This window comes from Myxocyprinus asiaticus, chromosome 35, assembly GCF_019703515.2.
Source record: "Myxocyprinus asiaticus isolate MX2 ecotype Aquarium Trade chromosome 35, UBuf_Myxa_2, whole genome shotgun sequence".
Classification (NCBI taxonomy): Eukaryota; Metazoa; Chordata; class Actinopteri; order Cypriniformes; family Catostomidae; genus Myxocyprinus; species Myxocyprinus asiaticus.
Window position 1 is genome coordinate 18,517,382 of NC_059378.1, and position 12,814 is coordinate 18,530,195.

At 37.2% G+C, this 12,814-nt stretch overlaps 1 protein-coding gene across 1 annotated transcript; it reads left to right on the plus strand.

Annotated features, from left to right (window-relative positions):
• Positions 1–1,557: 1,557 nt before the first annotated feature.
• On the plus strand, positions 1,558–7,154 carry LOC127426417 (ATP synthase subunit beta, mitochondrial-like). Its single transcript, XM_051673198.1, has 10 exons — positions 1,558–1,722; positions 2,319–2,492; positions 2,609–2,783; positions 2,917–3,038; positions 5,375–5,559; positions 5,713–5,871; positions 5,965–6,087; positions 6,214–6,426; positions 6,541–6,742; positions 6,890–7,154. The coding sequence occupies exons 1-10, from the start codon at positions 1,617–1,619 to the stop codon at positions 6,985–6,987; spliced, it is 1,557 nt and encodes a 518-aa protein (XP_051529158.1). The 5' UTR covers positions 1,558–1,616; the 3' UTR covers positions 6,988–7,154.
• Positions 7,155–12,814: the final 5,660 nt, after the last annotated feature.

A 12,814-nucleotide genomic window follows, 5' to 3' on the forward strand; every position in this document is an offset into this window, starting at 1 on the left:
ATTGTATATAAACAACACTGTATAAGCAGGCTTGTGTGCTTTTTGTCAGATGCATAAGTGATTTATCAAATCCAACCAATAAAAGTATTCCCGAACCCATACATTGGATTGCATGTCCATATTGGATATATATCACGGAACAGAGAAATCTCTTATCGCACAGGAGTGTGTGCAGGACTAATATGTACAGCAGGGTTAGTAACAGCTCAGGCCTGTTTGTTCAGTTGCACTGCTGCACCATCTGTGCACACAACTTAGTTACCGGTGTCTCTGAGATGCTTGAACATTTTCTACACCTTCATACCATGTTTCATGGCACAGCCAATATAACTTACAAAAAATATGGGGTGATATTCAGTGATGTATTTATGTTATTGAAAAATTACTGTTGTGTAAATTGTGTGTATGGGCCACAAGATTAATTCTAATCACAATTCTTTTGTTTGTATTCAGTCCAATGTCTGATAGTTCATTCAAATACAACATACAGCACATTAGCGCTCTGATCATGTAATAATCTTAACATGTGGTTTACCAAAATCTGACTTTTTATGACCAAATTTGTAGAGATATTTGCACATTTATAGAATAAAAATACCTGTATGTGTTCCTTTATATGAGGTGTATGGACGTTGTACATTTATGCACACAGTCACATGGCTAGATGTCATTACAGTTCACTGCCTATTAACTGCTTGTTCTGCATCATTAGACAGCCTTAATGAGACCTGCACTTCAAAGCAGTAATCTACAAAGGCAGATAAGTCATAGGTCAAAGCATGGAAGTGTATTAAGATATGCAATATACACTAAGAGAATATTCCCAAATTATATAGTTTATTCAAGAGGTGGGTGCACAGTCATATGAATGTATCTTTCTATTCTTCTAAGATCATCATAGTGGAGCATCATTTCAGTAACCACAACATTGTTCTCATATTTGCATATTAATCTTCTGTTTTGCATTAAGACAAATGCTTCTTGATGGAAAAAGCAACTGGACAACAACTGTCACCCACAGACATGTTCTGATACATCACATGTAACATAATGCCAAAGCTGAATAGTTATCAGTTTATACAACAACGATACCTAGTGGTCACAGCCGTGCAAAAACAGACTATGTATTGTCACTGACTTTGACAACACTAAATATGAGATTTCGATTGAATGTTTCGTGTTTAGATCTATTGCACTTAAAAAGAATGTCCTATTTTTATGCATTTAAAATAACCAATCAGCAATACCACCTGTAGCTATCATCTCTAATTGAAACGTGTTCTGCTGTATAATGTAGGCTACTAAACAAGGGTATTGCCAATGATTCATTGATTCTTTACGTTTCATACTCTGTAAATGCAATCTGATATATTTGTACCAACGAGATACTTTTGACCCAAACCCTCCAGCTCATTATTAAAGTTAAACGTATTAACAGCTTATACGCTATTTCAGTTCATTGTAACGACACACAGTCTGTCCTTCAACATTGACGCATGCGCAAACGCTCAGTTCCCGTGTCGCCATGTCTGGCACGCATGCGCAGTGCTGACTCGAGCGGCACTATATATTAGCTCACGAGCATCTGCCCCATTCCACCTTCAGCCATTTTAACAATGTTAGGTGCTGTGGGACGCTGTTGTACCGGGGCTCTGCAGGCTCTCAAGCCAGGGGTGACCCCCCTAAAGGCTCTCAACGGAGCTCCAGCAGCACTGTTTTCTCGTAAGTAGAGTTAGTTGGATTTTAAAACTGTTGGTTGTAATGCAATTATTCTGACAGCGACGTCACTGACGGCGCGAGACAGCTAGCCTATATGGTAGCATGCGGACAGCGCGAGCAGGCCGCAAAGTTTTAACCTCATTATTTTCAGTGATTGATCTCGGCGTGATGACTAGATGTAAGCTGATTCGTGATGGAAATGAAGTACCATAACGGTATTCTCCATTCAATAATGACAGCAAATTCTGTTTCGTTCGAAAACAGCAATGACCTTTATGTGTCATGGAGAAGAGGCTCGCGCTACCAGCGGTGTTTCTGAGCTCGCGAGGTCATTGTGCAGATCACAAGATACAAGGTCTGCAAGGACCAAATTATTCTTTAAACTTTTCATATACAAATCTGTAAGGAACAGATTGTAGACCGAAGCTAATAGAGTTTTAATTACTATGTCTGTGACATTGCTCGGTTTAAGTGCATTCACACTGTCTTGTCTGATCAGGTCATCTAGCAAACAAAAGTATTGTGATATAGCCTGCAAGTTTTTTTTAATAGGTTGTTATTATTAGTTTCAAGACGGTCAATTGTATTTGATTTCTCAGGCAGGGATTATGCTGCTCCTGCCGCAGCAGCCGCTGCCGCCCATGGGCGTATCGTCGCAGTCATCGGTGCCGTCGTGGACGTGCAGTTCGACGAGGGTCTGCCCCCCATTCTCAATGCCCTGGAAGTAGCCGGTCGTGACTCCAGGCTTGTCCTGGAGGTGGCTCAGCATCTAGGTAACACAGTTTGCTGAATCACGTCTCTGAATGTTTACAGTTGAAGTCTTGATTTGTAAACTTCTCAGATTGCACAGAAATATTGCATTAATTATAATGTCTATGCTGTTCTTTAGGGGAGAGCACTGTCCGCACCATTGCTATGGACGGTACTGAGGGTCTGGTTCGTGGTCAGAAGGTTCTTGACACTGGTGCACCTATTCGAATCCCTGTGGGCCCTGAGACACTTGGCAGGATCATGAATGTCATCGGTGAGCCCATTGATGAAAGAGGACCAATTTCTACAAAACAGTAAGTTCCAAAAAAGCTAAAATAAAATCATTGTCACCAAGCCAGTTGTAAAGTAAACAATTGCTCTTTCTGTGTAGTGTAATGGTTACTTTTGCTATACTATTGTGACAGACTAGTGTGATATCTTCCTCAGGACTGCTCCTATTCATGCTGAGGCCCCAGAATTCACAGACATGAGTGTCGAACAGGAGATTCTGGTCACAGGAATCAAGGTCGTAGACCTGCTGGCCCCCTATGCCAAGGGTGGCAAGATTGGTGCGTAATCAACCTGCAGCCTTTTCTAATTGTAAATTTATGAGATGTTACAGATCCTTGCAACGAGACAAACGGGAAGACTGCCGCTTAAATGTATCCTTGTATAAGTAAGGGTTGAGATGTTGTTCTCTACTCCTACTTTTAGGTCTGTCGTGATTATTAAATAAGTCGGATTGTGGTTATGAGATAACCGTGTCTATTGTGCACTTCAAATTCCAATTACATTTTAATGCCAAAATAAGGGAATTAAGCGAATATGAAAACGCCATCAACGACGTGTTTGTGTCATTCAGTTGAACTCTGAGCATCACTGAGCCGCACTGTGGATGTCAACCAGAGCGGCTCCTGTCCGGAAGAGTGCGTGAATCGCTTCTTAAGCACTCTGATGTGCGCGCCGTCAGCAGAAGCTCGCACCAAACTTGTGCAAAAATATAAACTCGTATATTGAACGCAAAGCCTGCTGGCGTCTCTTTAGACGATTGTGTAATGGCAAATGTTCCTGGTCATAGCGAGTTCATACATGCAGTGTTAATGACACGCAGTGAGATGGAGGATGAGACACGTGCTTTGTTTCTGTGGAGTGACAAAATTAAGAAACAATCTCAAAGGTTTTGCTTCATGAGAAATAAGGGCTCGTGGGTTCAAAGCGCATTAAAATAACATGCAAGTATAAAAAATTAGGATGGAAATATTTTACTATTGCATAATATAATATAATTTAATATAATACAAATTTATTTAATAAAAAACAATATTTTCTTAAATGAGTTCCAAAATCAGAGTTGACGCAAAATTGACTAAGATTAAAGTTGACCAAAAAGAGACCTATTTTAAGTTTGTAGAAATATTTTGATATTGTAAACATTATTTTTCATGTCATTTCATATTGTTTCAAAGCCTAAAAAGGAAATCGTATATCATATACACTGTGGGCCAAACGTTTGGAATAATGTACAGATTTTGCTCTTATGCACCAAAGTGGCATTCAGCTGATCACAATGTATAGTCAGGACATTAATATTGTGAAAAATTACTATTACAATTTGAAAAAAATCTTCAGAACTTAAACTACAAAGTGTTCTCATCAAAAAATCGTCCACGTGCATCAATGACAGCTTTGCAGATCCTTGGCATTCTAGCTGTCAGTTTGTCCAGATACTCGGGTGACATTTCACCCCATGCTTCCTGTAGCACTTGCCTTAGATGTGGCTGTCTTGTTGGGCACGTCTCACGCACCTTACAGTCTAGCTGATCCCACAAAAGCACAATGGAGTTAAGATCCATAACACTCTTTTCCAGTTATCTGTTGTTCAATGTCTGTTTCTTTGCCCACTCTAACCTTTTTTGTATTTCTGTTTCAAAAGTGGCTTTTTCTTTGCAATTCTTCCCATAAGGCCTGCACCCCTGAGTCTTCTCTTTATTGTTGTACATGAAACTGGTGTAGAATTCAATGAAGCTGTCAGCTGAGGACATGTGAGGAGTCTATTTCTCAAACTAGAGACTCTGGTGTACTTATCCTCTTGTTTAGTTGTACATCTGGCCTTCCACTTCTGTTTGTGTCCTTGTTAGAGCCAGTTGTCCTTTGTCTTTGAAGACTGTAGTGTACACCTTTTGTATGAAATCTTCAGTTTTTTGGCAATTTCAAGCATTGTATAGCCTTCATTCCTCAAAATAATGGTTCACTGAGTTTCTAGAGAAAGCAGTTTCTTTTTTGCCATTTTTGACCTAATAGCGACCTTAAGACATGCCAGTCTATTGCATGCTGTTGCAACTCAAAAACAAACACAAAGACAATGTTAAGCTTCATTTAATGAAGCAAATAGCTTTCAGCAGTGTTTGATATAGTCAAGTGATTTTCTAGTACCAAATTATCAATTTAGCATGATTACTCAAGGATAAGGTGTTGGAATGATGGCTGCTGGAAATGGGGCCTGTCTAGACTTGATCAAATATGAATTTTCAAATAGTAATGGTGCTGTTTTTTACATCAGTAATGTCCTGACTATACTTTGTGATCAGTTGAATGCCACTTAGGTGGATTAAAGTACCAATTTCCTTCCAAAACAGCAAAATATGTACATTATTCCAAACTTTTGGCCCCCAGTTTATTTGATTTACATATTAAGTATATAAAAAAAGACTAGGGTGTATGAAGCACATATGCACCTTTAAGAAATATGACCATTTATTAATAGTCATAGCCCTAAAACAGACAATTAATCGCAATTATTTGTTTGATAATTACATGACAGCCCTACATAACATTTTGTTGCTGTGCTCTTGAATCTGTGATTTAAGAGTACATGGCAACGCTCAAACGAACTCATTATTTTTAGGTCTTTTCGGTGGTGCTGGTGTGGGAAAGACTGTGTTGATTATGGAGCTAATCAACAATGTGGCCAAGGCTCATGGTGGTTACTCGGTGTTTGCTGGCGTGGGAGAGAGAACCCGTGAGGGAAATGATCTCTACCATGAGATGATCGAATCTGGTGTCATCAACCTGAAGGACACCACCTCAAAGGTAACTTTTATGCCTGCAGTTTCCATTTCTGTAAAGCTAAAACCCATTTGACACATTTGTCCCAAGTAAATAAGTCAATTTAATTGTATAACATTACTTGTAAAACCCTTATGGAATGGCAGGATGTTATCAGGTCCTTATTGCTCCCATTAGGTGGCGCTAGTGTATGGACAGATGAATGAGCCCCCAGGTGCCCGTGCCCGTGTGGCTCTGACTGGACTGACCGTCGCAGAATATTTCCGTGACCAGGAGGGACAGGATGTGCTGCTCTTCATTGACAACATTTTCCGCTTCACCCAGGCTGGATCAGAGGCAAGTGACTAAATTCATACTTTGCATGTCTATCTCAATTCCTTTTATCCAAATTAAGGGTTCAGTGTGTTATATTCTGTGTTTGTTCTGCAGGTGTCTGCCCTGTTGGGCCGTATCCCCTCTGCTGTGGGTTATCAGCCAACTCTGGCCACCGACATGGGTACCATGCAGGAGAGAATTACCACAACCAAGAAAGGCTCAATCACATCTGTGCAGGTATATGCTTCATTTAGAACATGCTCCCACATGCTTGTTCTCCTTAATAGCAAAAGCTCTAAGATTGCATATCAAGTCATTTGTCAATAATCAAATGTCAAAAATTGACATTCTCCCGTCTCTTAGGCCATTTATGTGCCTGCTGATGACTTGACTGATCCTGCCCCTGCTACCACTTTCGCTCACTTGGATGCCACCACAGTGCTGTCTCGTGCCATCGCTGAGCTGGGTATCTACCCTGCCGTGGACCCACTGGACTCCACCTCCCGTATCATGGACCCCAACATTGTAGGATCTGAGCATTATGACGTAGCCCGTGGTGTCCAGAAGATCCTCCAGGTGAGCCACAATGAATATGGGATTCCATTTGTAAAAAATTATTGTATAATTATTTTTTTATTCCCTCTCCATATTCATTTATATTTAATCCATAATTTTTCTTGTCTATTTTAGGATTACAAGTCCCTGCAGGATATCATTGCTATTCTGGGTATGGACGAGTTGTCTGAGGAGGACAAGCTGACTGTGGCTCGTGCCCGTAAGATTCAGAGGTTCCTGTCCCAGCCCTTCCAAGTCGCCGAGGTCTTCACTGGACACATGGGCAAGCTTGTGCCCCTGAAAGACACCATCAAAGGCTTCAAGGCTATTCTTGGTGGTAAGTCTTGGTCATTATCCTTTTGTCTGAATTTGTTTATATTATATCTAATGCATATCCTGTTTGACTTGTAATAACGTAATGGTCCAGGTCTAATTTTTCGTGTCTTTATTCTGTGTTGCTTATCGTGCTACTCTCTTTCCCTAGGCGAGTACGATGCTTTTCCTGAGCAGGCCTTCTACATGGTGGGCCCAATTGAGGAGGTTGTCGAGAAGGCAGAGAAACTGGCTAAAGAGCATTCGTAAATGAGTCTGTTTTAATGTGTAAAGGACGGGCTGTATAATGGGGAGAAGCACTTGGTTTGTAACACCACATTCAAATACAAATTGTATCTTTATGGTATCGCTGGTCATCCTGAAAGTTATTTAATGTTTCCAATCAGTGAAGATGGAATTAAAATGTCTTGCTGTCATCAGTTTCTCTTGTGTTTATTAAAAAAAATTAATGTTTACAAGTTGACTGTCAGCTTTCATTTTCTAAAAGGGAACCAAGTTGCTTTATGGTTTTAACAAGTAGCAGCTGATTGAAAGTGGCAGAGATTTGTAAACCGTCTCATTGAAAATATTCAAATATCCAACCTAAAGAAATTGAAGACATGAAATGGTTTGACAATGAACACAATTGTGAAAAATCCGAAATTTAAAGGAGCACATCTTTTATAAGAAAAACACTTGATTGGATGGAAGTTTAAACAAGCCACTTCGTGAACCCTTTCTGGACAATATTCAAAGTTATGGGTGTAGTCTAAACCCCACCCTCTCCAATATGTGCATAAATGAAGTAGAAATTACTTCAAACAGTCAGCAGCACCCAGTGCCTACTAAACTCTGAAGTAAAATGTCTATTTAACATGATTTGGTGCTACTGTCTTAAGGTATATAATGCCAGAGTACAAATTAGAACACCTGACAGCTGTTGCATGAACCTAATTTTAATAACTGGCCATATGGTGGCGTCATTGCGTAAAAAGCTGGACTGTGGCTGTAGCTTTCTATCTTGACAACTACGCAGTTTTTGTTAAATGCAGTCAGTTATCTTAAGTCTTGCAATAGCCACGAAGGCATGGAAGATTTACAAGGTATTAATTCCTATTTGACCTGTGAGAGAATTCATAATATCAAACGTTTATATTCTCACAATCAAGCCCCATGACTGGAAGGGGGGGTCCTATTATGTTCATGTTTTAAGATGTGGGTTTGCTTTGGAATGAGTGACAAATGATGCCTTAAGCAAGTAACTAAAACTTGGGACATTATTCTTGCTGCCTGACTTTTAGTCCATGAAACTATTTGCCGTTATATGAACAACCCTGAGGATTTTTCTTTTTTTTTTTAACTTGTACCGTACTAATTCTGTTACAAAGATAAGGTTAGCTAGGTTAAAATGTACATTATAATTGCATGGTAAAAACTAACCCTTGGGTTTAAAGGGATAGTTAACCCAAAAAGGAAAATTCTCTCATTTTACTCATCCTCATGCCATCCCAGATGTGTATGACTTTCTTCTGCAGAACAAAGATTTTTAAGCAGAATATCTGATGAGATTTTTCATATTTGGGTGGACTTTCCCTTTTAAGTTGGATTATAATGCATTTTTTAAAATCAAAGTCAAATCGATTCAAAAAGAACTTTAGAACTGAAATGTTGCTGTTCCATAGTTAGAACTTATTCGTAAAGATGAATAATGCACAGTATCTACAGATATTCAGAAGCCTGTCATGTCCATGGTGCCATTAAAAAACATCCAACTACTATAAAGTGTAAAGACTACAAAAAAGGAACTGCTGTCCACATGTCTGAAGGATCTTCACACAACACTTGGCTAGTATTACAAAATATTTGAACAGGAGGTAGTCAAATGGGAAGGCAGATGGGAAGGTAAAAGGAAGGAAACTAGAAGAACTTTGCATTCCACCCCTGGGAGTAATGGGTATGAGGGTACAAACATTTAGCAGATCACCATCTGGCATCAGGAAGAATTTTTCTTTCATCATCTTTTCCACTGATTGAGAACCAAAACTCAAATATTTGGAAGAAAATAAGTTCACAATACTATACATCAATGCATGCACAGGATATTCTTCATATATGAAAATATATTTTTTACCCATTTCTTTTTTTGTGTGTGTTTAAAGGTAGAAATGTGAAGCTTATAGTACTTTTATAAAAATACTTGCATTCATTCTTCCGTTAAAACTCTTATTTGAGCTGTAACGTTTAAATAGTTTTTAATAAAGTTGTTCAGTTGCATATTTTTACATAAAAGGTTAGTAAGCGATTTTATCACACTAAAATCATGTCAACATACATATTGGTTTTCTCTTAACTATACTTTTGAAACAGTTAAAGCAATAGTTCACCCAAAAATTACAATTCTCTCATTTACTCGCCCTCATGGCATCTGAGATGTGCATGACTTTCTTCTGCAGAACACAAATTAAGATTTTTAGAAGAATATCTCAGCTCTGTAGGGATGCAAGTGAATGGTGGCCAGAACTTTCAAGGTCCAAAAAGCACATTAAGGCAGCATAAAAGTAATCCACACGACTCCAGTGGTTAAATCCATGTCTTCAGAAGCAATATGATAGCTGTGGGTGAGAAACAGATCAACATTTAATTTCTTTTTTTACTGTAAATCTCACTTCCACATTCTTCTTTTGTTTTTGGCAATTCACATTCTTTGTGCATATCGCCACCTACTGGACAGGGTGGAGAATTTGTAGTATTAATTTCCATTGTACATGTCAAACAGTAACCATGATTTTTGCTTTTTTAAAGGAGGGAAAAGTCATCTATTTTTGTGGTTATTAACATTATGCCACAAATGCAACAGCTTTTTGCAACTTGTTTGAATCTTCTGAAATATTCCTTTAAAGATGCTGTTTTCTGTAAATCTACTCTATCATTGGAGGATTCTTTAGGGAACTCTACAATTAAGGGAAAAATGACTTTAGATGCATTTGGAAATGAGTTAGTAAATTCGTCATGATTTAAAAGGTCCTATTGGAATGTTTTACTATTGATTGTCTTAAAATACATGAAGAATTAGGGCTCTTTGTGCAGATCACATTTTGCACTTGCCTGATAAAAGCAGACCCTGTTTTTTTGTTGTTGTTGATTTTTTCGGAACCGTTAAAAATGTATTTCCTTACCTATTTCGCCAAACAGGTTCTTGAATAAAAGTGTGAGCTTTATCGAAGCTATCAGATTTTGTGGCAGATGGATGAACACATTTTTCTCAGCTCCTCCTCTCCTTCCCTGTCAAGCATGCTGCCACAACACAGAAGCCGCACTAGTCCAGATGGCATGCAAGGAGCTTTCCGAAACCAGAGTCACAGCCTCTGTCTGAAACTCTTTCCCATCTTATCATGTAACTAAGGACCACCAACCTGACAATGTACAGAAACATGGCTGTAAAAAAAAAAAAAAAAAATAAAAAAAAAGCACAATTCTGACAGTTCACTTTTTATGCAATATTTTACTAAATATTTATTTTGTATACATTCAAAATTTTACAAGCAAATTACATTTTATGTACAATTAATTACATATAACACACATAATTTAACATTGAAACTTGAAGTCAAGTCACAGCAGCAGATTAATTAAACTGAGAAATTTTGAGTGTGTCAACATTTTTCCAAATGTATTGTAAAATACTATTTGTATTTCTCCAAACAAAGTGTGAGACATCCAAGGGAAAGCTGATTCTTAAGCTGCGAAGCATAACTGAGAACATCATTCTTATACTCTTATGCTAAAACATTGTCCAATGTTTTGGACAAAGTTCAGTGGTGTGTTATGCAGTCTTTCTTCTTAATTGTGAGTCATAAAATATGCATTTTTAAAAAGTAGCAGTAGTAAAACTCACAGCTATGAATGAATTGTTTCCACCCAAGACCTTTTGGTAACAGTTTACAATATGGTTCTATCTGTTGACATTAGGTAACATGAACTACCAATGAACAATGGTTTTTCACAGCATTTACAGTATTAATCTTAGTAAATGTTAATTTATATCGTAAAATATGTTTAAGCTTAAAACGTTAAAGTCCCCGTATACATAAGTCAGGCATATGGGGTATCATTTGAAAGTCTAGAATCTGAACTTTTCATAAAATTCCAATAATTTATGATGCATAAAATAACAAAATAAGAGCCATAATAAGTAATGTGGTAGAAATATGAATGTGAATATGAAGTCTTTCACATTGCACTTAAATATACAAGTCATATAACAAATGAAAGCTCTCATTCTCAGGAATGTGATCGTACAGTTTTTTTTATTTTGTTTTATAATTTTTTTTTTTTTTTGCACTAATACCACAGTTCAAAAGATTTTCAAAAGAATCACAAAGTGAATGATGTAAGACATCAAATATGTGCTGATTAAATATGCACCCATCAATGCAGCTGTAAGCCTCAATTAGCCAAAAACGTTATATCTGCTTCTACTTTAGGCAGTTTTCTTCAAAATCAGCTATTATTTACTTGTCTATGAGCTTGCTAGGGCAAATCATCCAATGTTATATCTAAGATATCATTGCAATGGGCAGAATCTCAGAATTCTAATGACAACTCGATTGAGCTTCTAGTCCACTCAGAGGCCGAGATATCCTATGAAACAATTGGTGTGGTGCATGAACTAAAAATTAGACAGAATGTCTATGGATGAGCACATCTGTGGAGGCTGAAATGCGTTAGAATGCCACCTACATTTCAGATCTGCATTTTGTGATGGAAGTTGATTGAGAAAAAAAATATTTTTCATAGTACTTGCTGCCATCTAGTGGAATAAAATACTGTTTTTTAAAGGGAGATTTAGTGAACACAGAACCAGAATTACATATTTACAATTAGGACAACAACAACAAAAAAATATTGTTCATCTGTTCATCATAAGATTGTAAACAAATACAATATTCATGATTTTTTTTTTCTGAAAAAAATTAGACCAATTTTTTGCAATTAGTCCACAGTATAAAGTATTAAATTTGAGTGTGGAAAATTGCAGACGACAGCCCAGAAATGCACCAGAGTTTAAGGGGTTTAAACAGGTTGAGTTTTGCTCTGGATGTGTCTTCTTTTGTTCTATGGGGCAGAGTCTATCCCAGTTCAAGTAAACCAACCTCGCAGTATGGTGGGACTGAGGTGCACCAGAGGCTGATTTTTCAGATACAGTAAGCTATTGTCTGATGGAACAATTCAACATTTATTATAAAAATTAATTATATCAGACAATATGCACAGGCTTTGTTGAAGCAATTTTAAAGTAGAATCATTTTCAGACTTTTTGAAAAGTTTCTATAGAACAGTTTGATGCTAAGATGAAGACTTAGTTCTTCAGTCACATTCAAGGTAACCTAAGCTCAATTTCTAAAATCATGTAGGCTAGGGTGATCATTTAATTTCTTTTTGTCTATAATATTCAAATGAATTCTATTAAAGCTGAAGTATGTAATATCTGTGCCACAAGCACCACCAAATGGAATTGCTAAAAGAAACTTTGTTTTCATAACAGCCCCATCTGCCATTGGTCAAACAAAGAGATAGTCCCGCCCCCAAATCACACCATTGGCTGAGTAACGTTGCTGAGGTGGGTCTTAGCAGAGTAATTTTCAAAGTGCAACAGAAACACAGTGCTTACAGCTTTTTCTAGAAAATTAACCTATAAATGGCTTACTTATAGTTGTCACTGCATATTAAGCTGGGATAGAAGAAAGTATTCTAGCACAGAAAAGGTTATATACTTCAACTTTAATTCAAAAATATTTTATTAGTTGTACTCTTTTGTTTCTATAATAGTTATGCACAATTTAAACTATAGCTGACCTGTGGAAAAGCATTTGAACATAACAGATTCTTTTTATTTAAGTTATAAATTTAGACAAAATATTCAGAAACTCCTATAAATCATTGTTTGACTTATATGTGAAGATTAATTTTAAAATTAATTTAAGATTTTAAAAGTATATACAAACACAATCCCCAGAAGACCATGACCATTACATATGTGGATATTCTATTTAAATATTGATGTTTCTTGTTTTTATAATTAGTTATGTACACCAGG